The sequence below is a fragment of the Camelus dromedarius genome, chromosome 25 (assembly GCF_036321535.1).
Source record: "Camelus dromedarius isolate mCamDro1 chromosome 25, mCamDro1.pat, whole genome shotgun sequence".
Taxonomy (NCBI): domain Eukaryota; kingdom Metazoa; phylum Chordata; class Mammalia; order Artiodactyla; family Camelidae; genus Camelus; species Camelus dromedarius.
This window is the reverse complement of record NC_087460.1, coordinates 20,187,827-20,213,845: the sequence shown is the minus strand read 5'-3', so window position 1 is coordinate 20,213,845 and position 26,019 is coordinate 20,187,827. Positions and strand designations below refer to the sequence as shown.

Here is a 26,019-nt window from a genome sequence, read left to right as displayed (position 1 = left end):
CAGTTCTAAGTTTCATCTTGCTCACACAGTTCTTCATTTACCCTTTTGGAAACACATTTATCTCTAAGACTCAGTCTCCTTTAATGACTCCTTTTCTTTGCTGACCTCCATATATTGGAGTGTCTGAGGTCTGACTGCTGGCTGTGTTCTCTTGTCACTCCACAGGTGATCACATCTGGACCCATGGCTTTAATCGTCATGCATTCACTGATAACGCCTATATTCCTTTCCCTAGCATCAGCCTCTGCTTTAAGCTCCAGACTTACATATCCAGTTACCTTCTTATTCTCCACTTGGAGATCTAGCAGGCATCTCAAACCAAACATGATCAGCACATCAACACTCTTGATGTCACGCACACCCAACACACCAATCCCTCCATGAGGATTTCCCATTTTACAACATGACAGACTATTGTAATTATGTTTATTGTCCATCTCATTCACTCAAATGTAAGCTTCATGAGGACAAAGATGCTGTCTTGTTTCTTGCTGTATCTCCAGTGCCCAGACCAGTATCTGCCCAATAGAAGGTGCTCAATAAACATCTGATAAATGCGGAATAGTGGGAGGAGGAAAGTAAAAATAAACACTTGGAAAAACTACGAATTTCAAATAACTATAAAGATGCTTTCTTCATAGTTCTTCCTAATCAGTTAAAAATGTGCAATTTCTAAAAACAGTTTGGTGGAAATCTGTCCCGTAATTACAATGTTATTTCTGGAGGTAGAGATAATAAATTCTTTTCCTCCTTAGAGACTAATCTCTCCCATCCTTCTCCTGGTTATCCTAAGAAGGGGAGACATAACTTATGAAATAAAAGGCCATTCAGGTGCCCCTAGATTCAAAGGTATTATTTCCCTTATTTACCAGCAGGCTACTATTTTTCAATCTAAACGATCCTTCTGTTCTAAACTGGATAAGTCAAGTCAGGCAACATTTCAGGAATTTTCCCTTCTGACTTAAAAATAAAATGAGACCAGTGGGTATTTTTAACATTCCTTTTCCACTCTTGCCACTCAGCTAGCAAAAGTCTTTCCACCTATTAGAGAGAGAATTGAAAGCAATGTTGGCTGCTCCTTGAATGTCCTGATTTTAAAAACTGAAGTCCAGTGATGACCATGTCCATCTCCAGCTCTGGAATTTGGAATTAGACCTTCTCAAAGAATTTAACTAAATCAGGCATTTGTGATGTTCTTTAAATAATTCTTAAACTTAACAGGAGCCAGGTTAAAGTTAGGCATTTTTTTTGTCTACTATAGCTCATGTTTCTTGATTTTAAAAAAATTGCTGAGGGCCACTTTTTCTTTCCAAATCTCAACTTTGCCTCAACCCAATACGCAATCTTTAAAATGCCTGTGGCACTAAGTTATAATTTCACTGTTTTTCCTTAAACTACTGCTTATTGGGCACTTATCCTATGAATTACTCCAAGAGCTTTGCACTGTCTCATCTAGTTCTATCTATCTGACTGTCAGGAGTATCTGACTCTGGATCCCATGCTTTAACCATTACACTACAGCCTCTTTTGCTTTCTTTGTCTCTGCTGATTTGGATTATATCATCATTCGTATTTTATTATGATGATTATTTCTACTCTCTGCTTAAAATGTTTGAGGCCATTATAAATAAAATATGCCTACATAAAAAAGCAGTTAAAATGTGAAATTTTAGACAATAAAAAAAAAAAAAAAGAGAGGCAGCAAATATCCTTGAGAAGCATGAATGCAAACACTGACGTGATGTAGCTACTGGGACTGAGAAATGAGACCCCTGTGTCAATATGACTTAATTGTTCCAGGGAAACTCTGCTCAGTGCAGATAAGAATATAAACCAGTAATTCAACTCTGGTTTTGAATTACCAACTGTTTGCTTTAGGAAAATCAATTGATCTTAGACAACAGGTTTCTCACTTGGGCAAATAGCTTGCGTACCAAACAGCATTATCCTGCCCAGGCCTCAATTACTCACTTTAACTGAGCTTTCCACTCAGCTCTGATTCCCAGCCAACAAGTGAAAAGAGAAACATACAAAAGTCGCAGAATTCTAGTTATCTGATTTTAAAAACACCATTAGATAAACAAATGGGAACTGATTAAACTTACCAGCTTTTGCATAGCAAAGGAAATTATAAACAAAATGAAAAGACAACCCACAGAATGGGAGAAAATATTTGTAAATGATGTGACCGATAAGGGCTTAAAATTTCCAGAATATACAAACAGCTCATACAACTCAATAACAAAAAAACAAACCACCCAATCCAAAACTGGGCAGAAGACCTAAGCAAACATTTCTCCAATGAAGACATACAAATGGCCAATAGGCACATGAAAAAACGCTCAATATCACTAATTATCAGAGAAATGCAAATCAAAACCACAGTGAGGTATCACCTCACACCAGTCAGAATAGCCATCATTCAAAGTCCAAACTATAAATGCTGGAGAGGCTGTGGAGAGGCTTACTCCTACACTGCTGGTAGGAAGGTAGTTTGGTGCAGCCACTGTGAAAAACAGTATGGAGATTCCTCAAAAGACTAAAACTAATCTTACCATATGATCTAGCAACCCCACTCCTGGGCATATATCCAGAGGGAACTTTAATTCAAAATAATACATGCACCCCAATGTTCACAGCAGCACTGTATACAATAGCCAACACATGGAAACTGCCTAAATGTCCATCAACAGATGACTGGATAAAGAAGATGTGGTATATTTATACAATGGAATACTACTCAGCCATAAAAAATAATAAAATAATGACATTTGCAGCAACATGGATGGATTGTCATATTATGTAAGTCAGACAAAGACAAGTATCATATGATATCACTTATATGTAGAATCTAAAAAAAGATTAAAATGTTATTTACAAACCAGAAATAGACTCACAGACATAGAAAACAAACTATGATTACCAAAGGGGAAAGAGGGGAGAGGAATAAATTAGGAGTTTGGAATTAACAGATACACACTATTATACATAAAATAGATAAATAACAAGGGCCTACTGTATAGTATAGCACAGGGAACTGTACTTAATTTCTTATAATAAGCTATGATGGAAAAGAATCTGAAAATACATGTCTATATATATGCATAACTGAATCACTTTGTTGTACACCTGAAACTAACATTGTAAATCAACTACACTTCAACAGAAAATAAAATTAAAACAAACAAACAACAAACCATTTCTCAGCTACACCAAAGGCTAGATCCTTTTCCCTTCAATGGCTCAGCTACAGAATAGTGACTATAATGAAATACTACAGAAAAGATTTTGTTCATGAAAATTTCAAATTTTAAAAAATTAATATTATATTTGTCCACATGTTAATTAAAACTCAAATCCCTCCCCCCCAAGAAAAAAAAAACTTATGGTTACCAGGGGTTAAATGTGGGGTGAAGGGATAAATTGAGAGTTCGAGATTTGCAGATACTAACTACTATATATAAAATAGATAAACAACAAAGTCCTACTGTAGAGCACAGGGGACTATATTCAATACCATGTAATAGCCTATAACGAAAAATATGATAAAGGATACATATATATGTATAACTGAATCACCATGCTGTAAACCAGAAATTTACATACTGTAAACCGAATATATGTCAATTATGTCAAAGTTTAGAAAGATGATGTGATTTAGACAAGATTCCACTGAAAGTAAGTGGTGGGGCCTGAATTTGAACTCAACTCTTATCTGACTTCTTAGTCCCTATTTTTAAACATCACATCATATTGCTGATAAGAGTATACAGTTTTCTAATACTCTGTGTCAAGAGAAGGCTAAAACTTAAGAAAAAATGGGGGATTTGGCAGATTTGGGATTTGTGTGTCACCTGGGCTATGACCCTTGCGTATCTGTCAGCTGAGTTTTTGACAGGACTAGAATAACAAGTAGGCACTTGAAGGTAACTCCCTCTGATGAACATTCTGTGCTGCAGATTGAAGGGAGATGCAAGGTTTTGGGTACCAGGCAAGCAGGTGCAAGAAACTGACGTTCCATTAAAAATGATGAAAAGCCTGTTGTGATGATTTGATTGGATGTAAGGGTCATCTTATTTGCATAAAGGGGGACGGCAAAGAGAGACAGGGTGAAATGGTCCTTAGGAGCTCTGTCAGACTGAGCACCTATTAGCAGAAAAAAGATTAGGTTGGAAAATCCTATAAGCAGCTGTTATTAGCTCTCGATTTCAAATACAAAAGAAACTTAGTATTGATTTTTGCAGTGTCTGGTTGTGAACATCACTGGTTTCCATATTTTATTTTAGAGAATGTACATGAAATCAATTATTTTAATTTTGGGACAGTTGATGAAGGATGACTCTTCTTACCTTGTAGACAACTGAACTAATGAATTTTTAAAGTCGCTCCTAGAAGAAATATTAAGTCAGCACAGGAGAAAAAAAGGGAGCCTGAGCTCATCTTCCAAATTGTGCTATCGATCAAGCATACAGGCGTATTGATAATCTAAAAACTAGATCAGACCATTTAAACATGAACCAAAAATTAAAGGGCCACCAAAGTAATTGAAACATAAGAAAAAGAGAAAAATAGTAACAGTAAACTTTAACATATTATTATACAATCATCACAAAGGGAATCTCTGGCATAAGAGTAGGTAGAGAAAATAACAGAATAGGACAGAAATAAGACAAAATACGCCAGAAATAGGACAAGACAGGATAGCAAAACACAACACAGTGAAGACTGAATAATGTTGGAGTACTTCTAGAAAAGAAAATACAAATGTCTTTTAAAAGGAATCAATTTTAATTAAAGAGAAATTATGAAGAAATTCACTCAGACCGAAAACATGCTTTATTTATTCAGAAACCTGGTAAGAAACCCTTAGGCTACTGAATATTTAGGTTACAGAAAACTAATCAAATCCGACTGCTGACCAATCAGGCTGGGGGAAATAAAATTAAATTGGATTACACTCTTGTATTTTTCTGATACTCAAAGTAAAAATATTGAGATTCATCATAAATGTAAATCCTTAACCCAGGGCTTATATGCAAATTCTAAAAGCTTATAAATCATGTCTAAAAGATCTATGTCAAATCATAAATGTTGTATATTCTGGGAAACAGTAATAATGTATTAAATATGGCCTATTTTTCATCCCTTGAATTGAAAATAACTTTACTAACAATTAATTCTTTTCATTTCTTTTGCTAACATTATAAAAATATTCTGGGGTGGTTTTTTTGAGACTGTAATCTACCCCAGTTCTCTCAGTTTAAGCCATTTATGATGTTTGAATACAAAGAATAGAATTTAATATTCTTATAAAAAGAGAAGCATCATGATGTAAATGGTGTTGGGACATTTAGCCATTTAGGGGAACATTTTAAATTTAAATTCTCACATTGTTCCTCACACCAAGCTGAATCTCACATAAACTAAAGCGTTAAGAGTAAAAATTAAACCATAAAAACTGATATAAATGAGCATTATAGTTTTATAGTTTTGAGACGGGTAAAGGGGAGAAGAAGGAAGAAAAAACATTCTACCCTTAAAACTACTAAAAGGAATCTCAAAGGAAACACGCAGCAGATTTAAAAACAGAACTGCCAAAAATTCAATGTGTCAAAAATAAAATAAAATCTAAAGGCAAATAAACTGGGGCGAATACTCAGAGCAAATGATTAAGAAGTCAATAATTTCTTGAACCACACATAAATAATAGAGACGCTGAAACCTAACAAACGTGCAAAAAATGAAGGTGTAGCAATTACTCCTTAATTAATGAATGTACATATTTATTATTCCACAAATTAATTAAAGTAGTTAATTTCTCGTCACTGATTTGTTCTTTTTTCTGGATGTCTAGTATATGCCAAGCTCTGGGCTAGGATGTAGTGATGAAGACGATAAACCATGTCCCTATCGTCAATGACCTCATAAATTAACACTGAAATGCCATTCTTTAGCTATCAAATAAGCAACCTGACAGAGTTACGAAGCTTAATGCTTGCCGGGGCTCAGTGAAATGGGAACTCTCTTCCATTATGAATGAGAGCATACACTGCTTTAATCCTCTAGAAAAGCAATAAAGCTACATGCATGACCTTAAAAAAAAAAAAAGAAAGAAAAGAAAACCTTGTATCATTTGATCCAGTAATTCTACTTCTGGAATGCTATTCCTGAGAAATAATCCTAAGTGCATTCTAAAAATATATGCAAACAGCACTGAAATAATGCAAAAGCTAACTCTGGCCCCACTGCCTGCCATATGCCAGTAGCCATGCCAAGCACACATGTGAGGATTCACAACACCTCCTCGAGGCAGGTGTTATTTTTATTCCCATTTAATAGATAACAATATTGAGGCCCCGAAAGGATAATCATTTGCCTAAGGCTACTCAGCTAATATTTGTAGAACCAGTATTAAACCCTGGCCGACATGGAGATGAATGCCCTTGCAAAATCTGCACTTAGCTCTAAAAACAAAATCCAAAGCGTCTAACTTCAGTTATTTGCAAAGTTTTAAGTAATTAACTTGTAAGGAATTTTACTGAATACAACTTTTCTTTTGTGCACTGCTTTATCAAACATAAACATAGGCTTTTAGTAACATTCTGTGGCAATCTTGTTTAAAAACAAAATTAGGATGCCTAGGTCCTATTTGCCCAAGAATGAGGGCAAATACAACTGTTTTTAAGCCCATGATTTGGTGAAGTGTGTCAGGGAAAAAAGTCTATCTCCAAAAGCCGCTGGAGCAGAGCACTAAGAATCTAGTTGGACTTCATCAGGATTCTTGTTGAATTCAACCTCAATCATTGTGTTAAATGTATTGTTCAGCCTCTGCTCATTTCAGATGGGAGTGCAGCTCATGGATTGTTAATAGAGAACTGATCAATTTCCACGCCATCTAAGCTAGCCATGCAATAAATAAAGAAGACCCTGGCAGCGTGTCTTTAATTAGTAATACATACACAGGCTGGAGAGCCCAGTGGTATCCGCTGCATGGTCCCCAGAGGATGTAAGTCAGGCTTAGAGGATGTCAGGTAGGTTTCTGCTTTCATTCAGGCAGCGATCCTAAACAGCAGCCCAGGGGGAGAGAAGTGACTTCCACTACTAGAATTAATTATGTATTCATTTTAGCCCTCTGAACAGTCTGAGAGAGGCAGACACTGCCTTCCACACGCTGGCATTTCCAGCACTGTCTGACTTGGGGGTGCTCAACAGAATGGTCGATCCTGGAGGAGAAACTCTGCAGCAAATTAAAATACAGCACAGAATTTTCATTTCTCTTTGCCACAGTCTGAAAAAATGCGGTTACCTACGACTCTCTGCACATACACACTGAAAGCATTTGCCTTTTTTTTACTCAATAATATTTCTCTCAATCGGAAGCTTAATGGTGGATTTCCCGCTTAACAATAAGAGATAGGTAATGACACTGTCTGACCTTGGAGTGATGCATTGCCCTTCTCTGCTGACTGGCTCCAGCCAAAAGGGTGATGCAAAATAAATGGATAGGTTAGTACATTGAAATAAGATGAGCATCACCAACTCTAGGGCTCCTGAGTCTCATTAATTTTAAACATATAATTAAAGATATAGAATAAAGAATTGATTACAAGCCAAAGTTACATATTTATATATATCTTCTTCTATTTTTTTTCTCTTTCTCAATATGTAGAACATGCATTTCCAATAGGGGGTGGTATTACCCCTGTGGGAGGCTGAACAATGGCCGCCAAGGATGTCCAGGTCCTAATCCCCAGAGCCTGTGAGTGTGGTACCTTATACAGCAGCAGAGATTTTGCAGATGTGATTGAGTTAAGGATGTTGAGATGGAGAGATTTTCCTGGATTATCCAGGTAGACCCTCATCACAGTGTCCTTATCAGAGGCAGACAGAGAAAAATCTGACAAAAAACAAGAAAGGAATATGACACTGAAACAAGACGCTATGTTGCTGGCTTTGAAACGTGGAGGAAGGGGCCATGAGCCAATGAATGCAAGGAAGGCAGACTGGAAGAGGAAACGGGCGTTCCTTCACACCTCCGAGGCAGTACAGCCCTGCCAACACCCTGATTTCAGCCCAGTCAACTGCAGGCTTCTGGCCTTCAGCACTGTAAGGGAATAGCCTGTGTTTTAAGCCACCAAATTTGAAGTATTTTGTTCCAGCTAACCACAGAGAATTAATACAGGGGTGAAAATTAATCCTTAGGGAAGCAAAAAAAAAAAAAAAAAAAAACACAAAAACTTAGATATTACAATGGTTTATGATCCTCCCAAGCTCACCACTACTCTACAAAATCTTATTCCTCAGTATTTCATTTTGTGGCAATTAGGAAAAAAAATGCATAAATCACTTGTTAAGGAGTTGATAATGAAAAAAAAGGTCGTGAAACAACACTCCCTTGGCAAGCACTGCCAATGAAAGATTGATTCAAATAATGATGCAAGGTTTTTATTCCTCTCAAGGCCCAGTTTCATTATCATTAGTTGCTGGGGACAAGATCGATGTTGTTATCCTGTTATCATTCTAACAACTGAATTTGCCATCCAGAAAACACCTGCTGGCCACTTCCTTGCACATGTAGCCAAATCTTGAACTCATTTTTAGACAGACACTCTCTCCTGTAAGCCACAACAAAACATGGGAATAATCTGGCCCATAAATATTGTCGATCTATTAATGTGCATGTTTAAAATTGTGTGCCAAAGCTCATTAAAAAATACATTGTAGTATTTTAGGTTTTTTTTTTAATGTAATACAGACAGTAAGGTTTTTGTATAGTGCGAGAACCTCAGAAGAAATGTTTAATTATAATTCTGCCTTTCTGAAAAATTGTTTTAGTGAAGCCAAAACTCTATCAGAAAACTATTTCTCAATCTAAGTACTTTTAATATAAGTGAACACGCAAGACAATGAGGAAGCCAATAAGTAGATAACCAATGGACAGCCTTTCTTATGGGACACATTCTATTTGAATTCAAACTAAAAGGTAAAGTTCAGGTCTATTAATGCATCTAATATAATTCACTCTATAATATTTATTTTTAAAATATCTTTGTTGATTAAGCATTAAAAAGTGTAATTCAAGATATATATATATAAAAAAATTCATTACATCGCTAAGCTCACTCATTAGTTTGCTCTTCCTGCCTTGCCCAAGTATAAATTTCCTATAACCTTCAAGGAATTAAGTTCTGAGTAGATTCGGGTAGCCTTGATTGTGAGATTAAGCTATCAATTCCCTTAGGAGAATTAAATGCCTGAACAGAATCTTAATCAGGCTAGATCTGCCAACCAGGATGTTCTTTGGAAATAGAGGTCAAGATGCAAAAAAAAAAAAAAAAAAAAAAAAGATTAAAATTGCCCACTAAGCATTCCAGCTGAACGGCTGATTATTCATTACTCCCCCTCTTCTACCCAGTCTGCACAGGGAGCAAAATCTGAGCTTGGGGTGGGAGAAAAAGTTGGAAACTGAATCAAGCTATTTTTAGTCCAAGAATCAATGTGGACCAAATGGATTATACACAGTCTTTATTCCTATGTTCCAAGAGGTAGAAAGCTGGTATTTGACCCTAATTCACAAGACAAGAAAGAGAAGGGAGGGAGGTCAGGTAGGAGGGGGAAAGAAGGAAGGGAAGGAGAAAGGGAGGGAGGAAAGGAAAGGAAAGACATCCATACATATAAAATCCAAATTTATAATCCATATACACATATATGTATATGTGCCAAGTATACACCACACTGGCTCTACATTTTAAAAAGTGGGTGCCTTTGCTGCTTATTATTTTTATAGGATGAATGGTAACTGATAAAACAATCACCTTTTTTAAAAAAAAGTAAAGAAACTATGCCAAGAATATTTTAAAAAACAGATTTTTTTGCTGTACACCAGAAACTGACACATTGTAACTGACTATACTTCAATTAAAAAAAAAAAAAAGAAACAGATTTTTATTTTTTAACCTATGTCAGCTACAGAGTTGCCATTTCTGTATCCTGCCCCAGGCAATGTTCTCTGGCCATTTCTAACTTTAGCTTGAACTTCTCTGCAATTTCCCATTTAATTCTCCATTTGGCACTGGCTTAATGACTGGCTATTACACAGGAAGTTGCTGCAATTGCCACATCAGGCCAGAAGCTTATGCCCCCTCTCATTGTCTCACGCAGAAAGAAGAGTCACAAATGAAAGTGGTACTATTTTGAAGCTGTGTCCAAATGCTGTCCTACATCTGGATGTTGGAAACATTACCATATGCTTTTTAAAAAATCACTGTAACAGTTTTTAATGAAAGTTGTATACAAGATTATTCCTGCATCTTCTCAATTGTTTCTTCCTTATATTTGCCCTTTTCCTTTCCTACTTGGTGAGATTTGGCTTTACATTCGAGGATCTTTTTGTGGTCTTCACCCCGTTTTAGTCTAGTGATAAGCGCCTTGCTGGGGTGAATGGCCACATGGACAGTCGTGCCATGAGCCCTCCCCGCTGCACTTGTCCAACGTAGACGGCACATTTCTTCCTGTGAACCTGGACCACTTTGCCGACCTGCTGCCCCTCGTAGTGCCCTCATTCAACCTGAACTTCATCATCCTTTCCGATGGGCATGGATTGAACATTGTACTGTCTCAGCTCTTTGGAAGACATAATCTTCCTGCGAATGTGGGAAGGTGCACTGAAATGCCTTTTACGGTTCTTGCATCGGTCAGAAGTCACAAAGGGACAGAACTTCATTTTGGCCACTGGCGTTTCAGCAATGGCCACGAAAGGGAAGATGCTTTAGTTTCTGAAGTCTTCCCCTAAGTGTTTGGTATTATGGGATGCCTAGTGCACCCCTAAAATAACCCCCAAAAGGATAAAGGTATTTTCGACTGAAGATCGACTGCTAGGATTTTGAAAACTATTCAGAAGCTGCCGGATTATTTCTCACTGACAAATACAATAACCTAACTTTCCAAATCATGGGGGGAAAAAGTATTTCCCAATCCTTAAAAAGAGAAATTAAACATATATGCTCCTTATAACAAGGCATGCATTCTAATCTGTAGTCACCGACTCTGTGAGCATATGGGACCATGGAAGGCATAATGATTTTACAGATGCGTATAATGCACTGTTTGATGAATGGAAACCTGACTCTCCCTTGGGGACACTGTTTCCCTTGCAACTCTCTCCAGTAGTGGCCTGTGGGACAGGTGCCCAAAAGGCTGCTTTCAGAACATTCACCACTCCCTCCTTCCCCATCCTTAAAACCCCTCTGCTTTAAATCTCATGTCATTACGAGATTTTTTTTTTAAGCTAATGTATGTACATTAAAAAAAAAAAATTAAAAGTGACTTCCCCGGAACGAGGCTGCAGCAGCAGGGTAGACACAGACACCATGCTACCCACTCTTGAGCACTGTTACTGTCACTTCTCAACACCGACTCAGCCCCGCTCATTTCTCTTAAGACTTTAGCTCCTGGTTCATTGTCAATATCTCCAGAAGGCCTGGTCTTAATTCCTGGCCTTCTCAGTGTGCACAAAGGTGATGATCTCCATTCCTGGGATTCCTCCTCTTGAGAGACCTTCTCCTCCTGCTTCCTGCCTTAGTGCCTCACTCTTCTCAGTGCTTATCTCACCACGCCCCCTCCTCAAATCCCCAGCACCGCGCCATCTGCCCTCTCGGCCGCTGGCCTTGCTTCCTGCTTCAGAGGGAAAACTGGAGCAACCTGAACAGGACTCGCGAAGGCTCTCCCCACTCACACCTGCCAGTGTACCAGCATCTGCATCCACCAGCTCCACTGCTCCCAAGTGTCTACCCTAGAGAAATAAACACTTGTGTTCACCTAAGAACATAAATGCACATGAATGTATACAGCAGCCCTACTTGCAAGTGCCCAAACTCAAAATAACCCAAATGTTCTCCAATAGGTGAATCAACTAAAAAAAAAAAAAAGTCATGTATCCACACAGTGGTATTTGGCAATAAAAAGGAAGGAACTACTGACATGCAACAACTTAGACGAGTCTCACAGGCATTACGCTGAGGGAAAGGACTTGCTCCCAAAAGGTTACACACTGTATAGTTCCATTTACATGATGTTCCTTAAAAGACAAAACGATAGCGGGGGAGGGTACAGCTCAGTGGTAGAGCGCATGCTTTGCATGCACGAGTTCTTGGGTTCAATCCCCAGGACCTCCTCTGAAAAATGAATAAACCTAATTACCTCCTCCCTGACCCCCCCCCAAAATAAAATAAAATAATAAAAGACAAAGCTGTAGTGATAGAAACAGATGACTGGTTATCGGAGATTGGGGTGGGGAAGGATGTGACTACAAAGGAGTATGTGGTTACATGAATCTATGTATTTGTTAAAATTCATTGAACTATACACACACATTTAAAAAAATTCTGAGAGCCTATAATTTTAAACTAATACTACAAACAAATCCATGAATGTAACTTATTTTTCCCAAAGGCACAATCAGATCAGTCATTCAAAGGCGAACTGTCAGTATATTGCTAAACTTTGCTTTCAAATTCCTTGATCATGTTAATAGGGATGTTTGTTCACTACAGCTCAGCAAGTGTCAGAAAGAACTTTTCAACAAAAAGAAATACAGCCCTCTCTAACAGAATCAATAAACCAGTAAGCAGGCACTAACATGGTTAAAAGAAGGGACTCTGGATTCAGATCGCCTGGCTTAGAACACCAGCTTGACTGCCTGCTGGGCTGTTGTAAGCCTCTCTTTGCCTCACCCGGAAAGTGGGGATAGAAACAGCACATGCCTTGTAAGTTCGAGAGAATTATATAAGATAATGAACATAAAATGCTGAGTATCGTGCTTGGCACGTGATAAGCTCTCATAAATGTTAGCTATGACATTATTGTTAGTTATTTAAACCAATTAAAGAGACTGGTGATTCTTCCCTGTTTGGCACTCTGCAACATTCCAGGGAGGTGTGAGGTCCATTCCCAGTAAGTACAACGAGCAGGAGAGAAACTGGGACATGCCGGGGAAACAGACAACTTTCCAGGTATAGCCACGCCGTGCCTTTAAAGAACAGGAAAAATCAGCATTCAGTTGGAGTGTCAGTTTCATGCAGCTACGTGTACACACAGCTCTCAAAGGCCAAGCATTCAACCAGAAACTCAGAGACTGCAGGAAAAGCTTCGTTATTACTGAATGCCGTAATTAAATAATCAACCTCTCCCCATGACTCGGGTCATCGTAAGCACATTCAGTGTCTCACTGAAAAATAATGCAGCGACCCTTTGGAGAACCAGCCAGGTACAGAAGGCTATTTACACTGATAGTAAGAACATCCAGACGGATCTCCTCTTTCAACCTGCTGGCTTTTAAATATGTGCTGTCTCTTCTTTTGACGTCCGGATGCCAACCATTCCTTCTTGCTACTATCAGAAGGTGCTGCGGCGACTCGGTTTACTCCAATACATCTTCCTAAATTTTTTGTTTCTGTCTGGCTATGTGAAGTCCAATCACCAAACTTTGAAACAATAAATAACACTAACATAGTCCTCAATTTCTCATAAAGCACTTTCATGAAAAATATCTTATTTTATCCTCACAAAAATCACGAGGAGTAGGACAGGTGTTACTATAACATTTATACGGAAAATAAGATGCTTAATCAAACACAAATAATAAAATGCTCGAGTTAGGACCTGAACTCAGATTTCCTGATTTCCAATTCCACACTATTACCAGACCTCCTAATTATACAGTAGAAGCAACTCCATTTTTAAAGCGTGGCTGAAGGGCTCCCCTTAAATAAAAGTGAACGTGTGCTAGTGGTTGAGGTCCAGGGCTTCTCATCTGGTGTTTTGCTTTAGTCCAGCAGGTGTCACCTATCTGTGGTTTTAGTGAGAGACAAAGATGAGTGTAATTTACTGTTTAATTTTTTTTAATTTATGTATTTATTTAATTGAAGTATAGTCAGTTACAATGTGTCCATTTCTGGCATACAGCATAATGTCCCTACTGTCCAAAATGTTTTCTTAGTCCGTTTGAGCTGCTCAAACAATAACACCAGAGGCTGGGTAGCTTCACAGGCATTTATCTCTCACAGCCCTGGACACCGGGAGGCACGGGCAGATTCAGTGTCAGGTTTGAAGGCCCACTTCACGGGTCACAGACGCCACCTTCTCGCTGTGTTCTCACCTAGTGGAAGGGGTGAGGGAGCTCTCTGGGGTGTCTGTCGTTGGGTCTCATTCATGAGGGCTCCACTGTCAACCTAATCAACCCCCAAAGTCCCCACCTCCAGACACCATCACATGGGGTGTCAGGTTTCAACATACGCTGAAGGGACACAGATACTCAATTTATAACATATATTGTCTGAAGCACAGCTCACTCTCTATTTCCACAGATACTAAAGAGGAGAAGGAAACGGTTTCTAAACACATTGAGCTGTTCTAACACTGAAATCAACCACACGTTGAATTTTTGTTCACTGACGCTTCCCAAGCACCCAGGCATCTGGCTCATAGCGAGCACTGAGGTGCCTTGTTGAATGAATGAAGGTGTGACTGCAAAGTGCAAAATCCCAGAAAGATGAAAACCCTAAGATGAGAAACTCAAACCCTACATCTGACAGTTCATATTTTCAAAAATTTCCAACAGGGGTAAGGACAGTTAATAGTAGCATGTTTTACCTTAATTCAAAGAGACACCTGCACCCCAATGTTCACAGCAGCACTATTTACAGTAGCCAAGACATGGAAACAGCCTAAATGTCCATCAACAGAGGACCGGATAAAGAAGTTGTAATATATTTATACAATGGAATACTACTCATCCATAAAAAAGAATAAAATAATGCCATTTGTAGCAACAGGGATGGCCCTGGAGACTGTCATTCTAAGTGAAGTAAGCTAGAAAGAGAAAGAAAAATACCACATGATATCACTTATATGTGGAATCTAAAAAAAAAGACAGACAAACTTATTTATAAAACAGAAATAGACTCACAAACATAAAAAACAAACTTATGGTTACCAGTGGGGCAGGGGGTGGGAAGGGATAAACTGGGAGTTCGAGATTTACAGATACTGACAGGTATATATAAAGTAGATAAACAAGTTTATACTGTACAGAACAGGGAACTATATTCGATATCTTGTAGTAGCTCATGGTGAAAAAGAATATGAAAATAAATATATGTCTATTCATGTATGACTGAAGCTTGTGCTGTACACCAGAAATTGACACAACATTGTAAACTAACTATACCTGAATAAAAAAAAATAACATATTTTTAAAAAGCAGACACACTTTTTAAATAAAATATGAAATCTATAATGAGTTTTTTGGTTTGTTTCTGAAATTCTTTTTTAAAAATTTTTAATTGAAGTTAAAAATTTAACTGAAGTTTGAAGAACCAAAAGCAATAATGAAAACATACTGTGATTCCTACCACCTGATTCATATCTCAACAGAAAGAATTTTCAAAGTAATAAAGTCAAAAAGGCATTTACCTTAAGTTTCTTTAACCTAAGAATGTGGATATACATAATAAATAATATCTTCAATAATATTTATAGAGGATGCAGAAAACTATTAATGATAATAGTCTGTTCATTTATTTACTATATACTAAAATAATCTTTAACCCATATATGATGAATATAATTCTAAAACTTTTAGCAGAGCTGAGTCTAGAATGTTGATTTTCTAATACCTAATTCAGAAATGTTTCTGATTTTCCCACTGTACTATCCTATATATACCATATATGGAAAAGAATCTGACCATGGAATTACATGCACACACACACACGTGCACAAACATACATGTAAAGTTTCCATAACACACACAGCACATATACAGACAGGCACATTTGCCAGTACCAATCAGCGTACTGAAATAAGAGATGAGTCCTTTCAATAAATTTTAAATGATTCCATTAATTAAATTATTAAATTCACACAACATTGTCAAGCAGATGATTCACTACATTTTGCATTGGTTATCCTGTCTATTTCTCATCGCTTATCGAGTCATGATTTTTTTGTTTCATGATCTCTCTTTTGATCACTTTGCATCAGTCAGTACCCAGAGTACAAAAAGTAAATAAATTTGATCCTACAATTTAAAAAAAATCTGAGATTTCAACTTGACACCAGCCATCAGAAGTCTGTATCAATATACCAAGGAGTAGAATTGATTCCTCTTCTCCTTTTACAAATGTACTCTGCTCTATACGCTAGTTACACTTTTATTAGGGACATTAAAACATGAAGCCTGGATGAAAAACAGCAGGGCTCTGCGGTGTAGTTAGTACCACCACCTTTCAGCTCATCACAAAGAACATCCACACATCCGTTGCTGGCCGACAGCGAAGACCAAGAAACCAACCACCTGGGTTGTTTTTAGTTTCCTCTTAGTTTCTGACAAATTTGAATGAATAAACTCGCAGGCTAAATTGCCTTAATTTATTTCAGATTTAAAAATACATAAATTTGAATGGAGCACGTTAGTCTCTTACTGCAAATCAACGATTGAAAATGCATAGGAATCAAAGGACTGTAACCGAGTGGCCACTCGGCAACTCTCCAAATTGTGCGCTTTATGGCGCTCCCATGCCCAGGTCCGGGACAAGGCTTCTCAAAGCTTCCTCGGTTCATTCCTAAGCTACATCCTCATTCTTTTTTGTTGTTGTTGTTACGGGGGAGGTAACTAGGTTTATTTATTTATTTTTAATGGAGGTATGCTAGAAAAGAACAAATCCGACGCTTTATTAGATCTGTCCCTTTGGCTTTAACCACTGTGCCCTGTCTTCCAGGCTTAGTCTTGCTCGCTCTGCTCTCACGTGAAGGTAACAAAGTTGCAGAATAGAGAATAACCTTTGTTTCGTTGGAGGTTTTGCAGGAGCACCAGGAGCTGGCCCACGTGGACGGCTGCAAGGATAAAGGATTCCTACACCAAGAAGTTTGCAACAACCAACCACACCTCCTCCCGTTTTTTTGTGTAAAAGGAGCCCGTATTATGACTGGTTCTCCAAGACATTAGTCTGCCATTGTCTCCATCTGCTGGCTTTCTGAATAAAGTCGCTATTTCTTGCCCCAACACCTTGTCTCCCAATTTATTGGCCTGTCATGCCGGCGAGCAGAACAAGTTTGGACTCAGTAACAAAGGTACTGGGGATTGAACCCAGGACTTGGTACATGCTAAGCAGGCACTCTACCACTGAGCTATACCCTCCCCTCCACATCCTTCTTACTAACCAACTTGTCACACATCTATTTATTGGAAACTGCACTCAAGCATGGCTCCATCAGTCTCCACTGTCCTTCCTCAACAGAAAAACATCTGCGGATGCTTTTCCCTCAAAATTTGCCATTCTTTCCCCAACTGCAGCCGCTGCACATAGTGGGGATGTGCAGCTTTTAGAGGATCCATCCAACTGGCAATCAAGGCTGCTTGATTATTCTCCATAAACCACCTGCACATGGGTGCCAGTCACCCTCAGGTTGCCCATGTCGCAGCCTCTCTCTGGATTCCCCAGGTGAACCTGCTGCTCGGGGCTGCTGAGGTCGCCCCCTGTGGGTGTTCTGGGCTTAACCCAGGATGGTGGATTCCGTGACCTTGGGTCCACCGTGGCAGTGGATGCCTGTCTCACAGGGAAGCCTGGGGTTGGAAGGGTAAATGGCAGTCCCTTAGGAGGAGAAGGGTCCGGTACTCCAAAGGATAAGCAAGTGATGGTGGAAACCTGGCACAGATGGATGCAACAAACGAAGAACTGGAGAGCAATTGTTTTTAACATTCATTTGCAGTGGAGGGTAGTGAGGCAGGGCATCCTGAAAACTCTCATGCTTTCCTTGGTACCAACACTGAATTCCCCTTTCTCTGTCTCCAGAAGTCATATTGCTAGATTTGGGGAGTGTCCAAAAACAGCAAGCTAGGTAAAGAAGAAATCTTACTGTCACTCTTCATTTAGTTCATTGCAATATGGACACGTGTGAATGTAAATTATGGATTAAATTCCAATAAATGACTTATATCTCATAATAACAAAATGTTATTTATAATACATCATGAATTTCCAGAGAAAGGTACCAGGTGGACTCCTTTGGTTACATTTCACAATATGGAACAAATTTTTCACCCTACCTTTTTCTATTATTAAAATGCTCAATTAAGGAGCCCACTTCTTAGTGGACCTGGCATTTGTCAACCTCTGAGAGATGAGTGTGTAGGGATTAAAGGCCATCTGTCCCTCTTCTACATCTTTTCTATCAAAAAAATGGAGTTTATATTTAATATGAAGCTTTCAAAAATGCTCTTAAAAGGGTTCAGGGGATGACGCTGCTTTCGGCTATTTCTGTCCCCAACATCATCCCCTCCCCCAGGACAGAATGACTCCGCCACCCTGAAACGACCCGGCAGGTGACGCACCTGCCTGAGAAGCTGAGGGCAAAGAGCGAGTCCAGTGGAGGTCCGGGGACTGGACCTGATTCATAAGGAGCTACAATTTGCTGCTTCTTTACAGCCAGAAAAATAGTTCATGGTTGCACATCCCCAGACTCTAAGACCCCCTCAGAACACACCCCCAGGGTCTCACTCCCCAGTGAGGAGACTCCTGAGCTAAAACCACCGTCACTGTGAATTACTGCGGACACAGAGCACTGCGGCCAGCCATCCCTCTCCTCGCTGCACTGAAACAGGTAAACGGGAGGAAGTGCCCAGGGCACCGTATTTCTGAAACATCCCTGCAGAAATGGCAAGGCCCATTCCCAAGTACTCAATAAATACAGACTTTACATTCTTAGCAAACGATAAAAGAAAGAGCTTGTCGCAGAATAACCTGTCGTGTCACTTAAAAAAGCAGGAAGCCTGCTGGCGTGGATACTGCGTGCACCTTGTCTGACCAGAGAAAAGGTTTCACTCCTCTCTCTCGGGAAGCACTCTCTCTCACTTCTCTCTCCCACAGCTCTCTCCCAGGGCACCTGTGTGCTGTCGGTTTACCTCCTTCAGGTCCTGCACGACGGCCGTGAGCCTCTCATTTTCTGCCTGCACGTTAGTGACCACAGCCCGGCTCTGTTTCAGCTCGTTCTGCATCTCCAAGATCTTCCCCAGATAGTAAGCCTCCTTCGACGCGGACTCCTGCAGAAGCGTCTCCTCCCGAGTCTCGCCATCCTCAGCAACCTTACGGTGGATGGAGAAGGACTGGCCAAACGCCTGCACAGGATTTGGAAAGAAAAAAGAGCGCACAATGAAACGCATCGCAGCACAACCGAATGGACTTGGGAACATGATTTGTTTTGCTTTGTGTATAAGGAAAGCTACTCGGCAAAACTTGCAGAAGCAAAAAACACATAGTTCATGTAACAGGCTAGCAGCTCTCACGGACACGAAATACTTCAAATTCAGTTAATAAGGGGAAAGAGAATTTTAAAAGATTTTGCTAAAATATATATATAATGCATTAAAAGAAAACTTGAAAAATATAGCTGCTTGTTTTATGTTACCATTTTGAGACAAATCCTATTAAGGAATAGCCGGTTCAGTGCTAATGAGCCCATCAAAATTCATGTTCTTATTTGCATTCTAGGAAAAAGTCCTCAAAATAATTTTCAAGAAAGAAAATAATAGTTTCACTAGCTCTCTAATACTTTAGTGGTAAGAAAATACCAATATGAACAGTATCCTTAAGAGATAAAATCACCAAACAGCATTTGAACTGCCTGGTACCACAAAAAGACACTGCAGTGCATTCACTGTATAAGAAAACATTTGTGCAAAAAGAAATACAGGGGGAGGGATAGCTCAGTGGTAGAGTGTGTGCTTAACATGTGGGAGGTCCTGGGTTCAGTCCTCAGGACCCCCATTAACAAATAAATAAACCTAATTACACCCCACCCCCCCAAAAAGAAATGCAGAAGAATTACTCAGAAATTAATGAAATTGGGAAGCTACAGGGGGTGAGTGAGGATGAGGCGGAAATGAAATGGGTGAGGGAACGAAATACGATACGAGGGATCACACTTCATGGGAGTCACACTTTTCTAAGTAAGCCTTTTCATACCGTTCTGACTCAGCACTACAGCAGTTTCACATACTTCTCAAATAAGTAATAATTAAAATCAGCCTCCGTGTGTCCAGGGACCGAAATGGAACACAAACAGTAACAAATGCACCTGGCTGTACTACGAGTGAACAGCATAACCACGCTGAAAGGGGTCGATAAGAAAAGATCCAACCAGAGTAATTAATTCTGGAAATTGGTATTTTGGCAATACACCGTAAAGTATTAAGAAAATTTTAAATTAGCATCAACTGTGTGTCAAGCACCTCAGCTAGCTTTTTCTTCACAACTACTTCCCCACGTCAATGTAACAGAAAGCTTCCATGGCGCCATTTTCCTTACTCTGCCTGAGATAGACTTAGGCAATCTAGGGTTCTCATCTTATTCTCAGCGCATAGGCAGTGCTCTCTTGGTGACTAAAACAACCCCTAAGGCCTTAACAGCACGTGAATTTATCTTTCTACCCTTGATGTAAAGTTTAAGAATTGTACTCTAGATCCAGCACCAAAGGAAATAAAACATTTCCTACGTATACACAGAATAGATCTTCAAAAGAGTCAAGTATTGAAATTGAACTCATATTTATTGCAGCTTAGAAACCTTAACTGAACATATAGGGGCCTACAAAGTTAGTCATCATTTTTTTCCTTCATTGGACCTGGTTTGGAAACCAATGGAAGTTTGCAAGTTTATCCAAGGACATTTACCATTTTTATCCCTTGAAATAGAAAAATAATACCAATGCAGCACAGGTTACAGATGCCCCATGATCTGCACTCGCAAATCTGCTGAGAACTAATGCTACTCAGAAAATACCTGCATCTTACAAGGGCTGGTGAAGGAGAAAACAACCCCACTTTACCTAATCCCTAATGGTCAGTAGCTGGAACTGGGCATGAATTTGGCTAACTGTTGGCTTACGAGGCCTGTCTGGCTCTGCCAGGTACCACCATCCTCCATCACTGTTCCAGATCTCCCCTCACAAAGCTGGACCCAAGAGAAGAGAAACTCTCTTTTTCAAGGCTATTGAAGCTGCATGCTTGGCAGAAATCACAAATTAGCTTCGATGTCTATTTATAGGCACACCTGGGGCAGCCATGCTTCCAGTTATATTTTGTTCAGATAGCAGATTCCTTTTAGACACTGCAATCATTTCATGGGTAATTTTTATTTGAAATTAATTGAGGTACAATGACATTTCTATACCATTTTATTATGATTTCTCATCATGTGTAGCTATAATTACACAATATCACCTTTAATATATTCCATTACAATGGATCACGGCCGCTTTCAATTACGTGCCAGGGGAAGCCCAATTAGCTGTGTAAGTACCTTGCTTTCTCATTCTACTCACGTGACTCTTTTTTAAAATTGAGGTATAGGCAGTTTACAATGTTGTGTCAATTTCTGGTGTACAGCACAGTGCTTCAGTCAGACATGAATATACATATATTCGTTTTCATATTCTTTTTTGCCATAAGCTACTACAAGATATTGAATATAGTTCCCTGTGCTACGCAGTATAAACTTGTTTATCTATTTTTTGTATACCAGTCAGTATCTGCAAATCTCAAACTCCCAGTTTATCCCTCCCACCCCCCTCCCCCATCACATGACTTCTTAACTCAAAGAAAATTGGTATTTTTCACCTTCGTGTTCCAGACTTTATGTTAACTGTTAAGCTAAGTATGTAAGGAATTTTCATACTTATTATTCTTCATAATATGGAAGACAAAACAAATCCAAGTTTGGCTAGTGTATTTAATAATGCCATATTATCTTTAAAATATGTGTCCTTGGTTACAGAATTTTCATTCTTTCATCTTAAAAACTGTGGCAGAGCCATATCCTAGGTCACTCAAGGACATTAGACAAAATATTTTTTATCAGAAATACTAAAATGTATTCATTTGTTTGTTCATTCACTCAGTAAGTATTTACAGAGAACTGTAACAGGCACTGCTTTAGGCTCTAAGGAGCAGCAATACTGTAGGAAAAAATCTCTCTGCCATTGGGAGCAAACACTCCTGTGGAACACAAATAAATCAGTAAGTATGTGGCACCATGTTGGAAAAGTCCTAAAAAGAAAATGAAACCCAGGGTCAGAGCATAAAACAGCAATGACATGTATCTGTGTCGTCCAGAGTGGTAACCTCTGTCCCTGTGTGGCTAATGAGCTCTTGAAATGTGGCTAGTATGACCAAAGAATTAAATTTTTAATCTATGTAATGTAATCAGTGTTAATTGTCACAATTGGCTAGTGGCTACCATGGTGGACAGAGCAGGGATAGACAATAAGGCAGGTGCTGAGAGAGGGAGCCTCCTTTAGAGAGGACAGTCAGAGAAGGGAGGGACCTTTGAGCAGACACCCGAATAAAGGAGGGTTGAGCCAGAACCTGACCTTCCCCTAGAGGAGCAAAGCTAAACTGAAGCTTTGCTAAGCAAAAACTACAGCGTAGCCAGGACGCCTCTCTGAAGACTTCTCAGTGGCGGTTCCTTAAAGTTGCAGCCTCAGCACTAAGACCTGAGGGCTCCGGGAACGTTTACACATGATTTAACGCAGGGGAAGGAGACGGTTGTCAACTGGCCTGTCACTGGAAGCCACCCTCCCCCAATGAACTATATTACCTTCTTTGAACATATAATAAAAATTATTTGACCAATAATATTTCTCTGTTTCCTCGGCTGCCACAGTATTTAATTCCACATTAAATGCTCTGCAGCAATTCACTGAAATACCTTAAGTTTCTGGTACAGCTATCTCCTGTTTACTCTATGCCGTTTTGAGTTTTTATTGTATTTATCCCACGGTATTGGTTTCTTTCATTTTAATCTATTTCAAATACTTTTGGAGTAAAAAGAATATATTATAATCCCAGCAAATGGTTTAAACGATATTTAATTACCATGTTTTAAGTTAAGTCTTAAGGAAAGTCCACATTAAAGGACAGAGTTTGAGAGTTTAATAGAGCTGTTAGTTCTATGAAGGATTAATTCTTATTCCATGGAAAACAGTGAGCCCAAAGGATCTCATGAAGTGTACATGCATGCATACATGTGCACGCACGCGCGCACGTGCACACACACGCACACACACACACACGCACACACACACACAAAGTGGTAAACTAGCTAAACTTCTTTGAACTGGGTAAGAAACATTTCCCAAACCACTATGTTCCAGCAGCGAAGTGTCTTAGAAGGTATGGCCCAATTAGAAAACAAGGGATCAAATGAACTTATATATAAAACAGAAACAGACTCACAGACATAGAAAACAAACTTACGGTTACTGAGTGGGAAGGGGCTGGGAAGAGGTAAACTGGGAGATCGAGATTTGCAGATACTGACTGGTATATATAAAACAGATCAGCAAGATTATACTGCATAACACAGGGAAATATATTCAATATTTTGTAGTAGCTTATGGTGAAAAAGAATATGAAAATGAAAATGAAGATATGTATATTCATGTATGACTGAAGCACTGTGCTGTACACCAGAAATTGATATAACATTGTAAACTGACTGTACGTCAATAAAAATAAATAAAAATTAACTGCTAAAAGAATTTGGTAATAAAAAAAAAGAGAGAGAGAAGAGAAGGCATCACCTTAGGTGAGACAACCCAAAAGTTCGCAGCTGGGAGAAATCCATTTCTATGACTTACGTGGCCCAAACCTTATTAGGAGTCATAAGGTTCCCCTAATATTGAGAATTAAGCCTGATCCTTCAAAGGTAGATGTACTCATAGGAGGCAAAAGAGGTTAAAGATGTGAGCTCCTTTACTGGACCAACTCTGCCACTTACTAATTGTATGACACTGAGCAAGTTACTGAACATTCTGTGCCTCAGTTTTCTCATCTGTAAAATGGGGGTAATAATGTCTCTTTCAGAGTGTTGTTGTGAGGGTTAGAGAAAATCTATGTATCATTTGGAATCGCTCTTGGTACAAATACAGTCAGTTCACAATAATTATTGGCTATTAATTACAGGAAAAATATGTGCTTTGGGAATCAAATGTATTGGGGTTTAAATCTGCCTCTTGCAACATTTTTGTCAAGGTTTTGAATTTCTGTATCTCTGTTACCTCATGTGGAAAATGAGAATGATAACATCTCCCTTAATGGTAAGAACAGACCAGGTCTAAAGGTGAGGATATCAGATAAGAGGTACAAATAAAATCCACGGCAAAATGCCTTGGACATAGTAAATGCTTTTCAGATATCCGTTCCCACCCTCTCTCCCCTGCGTCTGGAAGTCTTGGATGTGGTGCTGGCGGGCTGGGGCTTCCGTGTGTAACAGTCTTCCTTGGGCCTGTGCACGACCCAGCAGGCTGTTCCCCTCTCTGTGGAGAGTAGCTCCCCACACATTTCTGAAACACTGAAACACCAGAAAGGGAACTCTGATGTATCATTTTTTCTTATTAAGCCACTAAAAATGTAAAAAAAAAAAAATTTCTCAAGGCATAGGCTCTAAGAATTCAGTTTTATCTTCTTTTAGTGAGAACTCTTTTTTACCTTCTCCCATCTTTTTCTGGCTTTTAACCTAACTCCTATCCAATTATAAATTCCATCCATCTGGGAAACACAGGATACTCAATTACCGATTTTTGATTCTCATCTTGCATTCTGTAAACCATTTTTAATTTATCATAAAAATTAAAAACATGCATTTTTAACTTGATGAGACTAATCGTAGGGTTTTTTTTTTAGCATCTATCAAATATCCTTAGCTGATTTAATCACCATATTACATCGCTACACGGCATCATTCTAATAAATAACATACCGTATTTTCTATACTTAACTAAATATTCTATGCTAACTTGGTTTAATGACCCAATTTTTCCAAATAATACCTAATAGACTACTATTCAAATATATCTTTACTTAAAGCCTGCATTTTTTTTTCCCTATCCTTGATGGTTCATAACTGTTGCCTTCTATCTGCTTAACAACCTCCTTTTTCTACTGTTTGGAGATTTTTCTAAATTTTGTTGTTATATATTGAATATATACAAAACAGGATTTATGACAAAATATAAGCACAAAAATAATATCAAAATGAATTTCTGTAGTTTAAGAAATAGATCATGATCCATTAGCCTCAAAAACGTGTCTACCCTTCCTTGGTTCTTTCTCCCTCATTGCACCCCAACCCCTCCCCAAACAAGCACTATCCTGAATTTTGTATTTACCATTTTCTTGCTTTTCTTAAAAGTTTACTACATATGTATGTATTTGTAAGTAATATATTATTTAATATTGCTTTTGAAATTCATATAATGGAATCATTCCATAGGCATTCTTTTGCAATTTGCTTTTTAAACTCAACTTTAAATTCCTAAAATTTATCCATTTTGATTAGTGTCCCTATGGTTCATTTATCTCTACTTGTACAGTCTGCTGAATAAATATATACCTCATTTTAATAATACATTCTCCCCAAAATGAATGACTGGATTGCATCCCGTTTTTTGTTATTACAAACAATGTAGCAATGAAAAATCTTATGCACATTTCCCTGGCTAGCACTTCTCAGAATATATTTGGTGAAGGAACAGCTTTATTTCTAATCCTTGGTGGACTAGTGATTTTGCAAAATACAATAAAAAATCAGTTACTGTAAGCACACATCTACCACATGACCCAGCCATTTCATTCCACATAGATTTGTACACAAACGTTCACAACATTATTTGTAATAGTCAAAAACTGAATACAACTGAAATGTCCATCAACAGGTGACTGGATAAACAAATTGTGGTATATCTATACAATGGACACCACCAAACTGTCTTCCAAAGTGTCTGTACCATTTTGCATTCCCACTAGCAATGAATGAGAATCCATATTGCTTCACATCCTCACCAGAATTCAATTATTCAATTTTTTATTATTAGATTTCAGACAAAAAATTGTATTTCAATAAATTTAACCAAAACAAATATAACATAAGGGTAAAAAAGGATTACAGAAATTGTACCATCATT

General features: G+C 38.5%; 1 protein-coding gene and 1 pseudogene across 8 annotated transcripts in view; both read right to left on the bottom strand.

Moving 5' to 3' along the window:
• BICD1 (BICD cargo adaptor 1) overlaps positions 1-26,019 on the bottom strand; it is a 172,442-nt gene that overhangs the window by 71,208 nt on the left and 75,215 nt on the right. For all 8 annotated transcript variants that reach the window (XM_064479177.1, XM_064479175.1, XM_064479176.1 and 5 more), the window contains exon 2: positions 18,962-19,174. In XM_064479177.1, coding sequence (XP_064335247.1) covers positions 18,962-19,174 — 213 coding nt within the window. The remainder of the gene's footprint in view (positions 1-18,961; positions 19,175-26,019) is intronic.
• On the bottom strand, positions 9,151-14,563 carry LOC135319325 (large ribosomal subunit protein uL24-like; annotated as a pseudogene).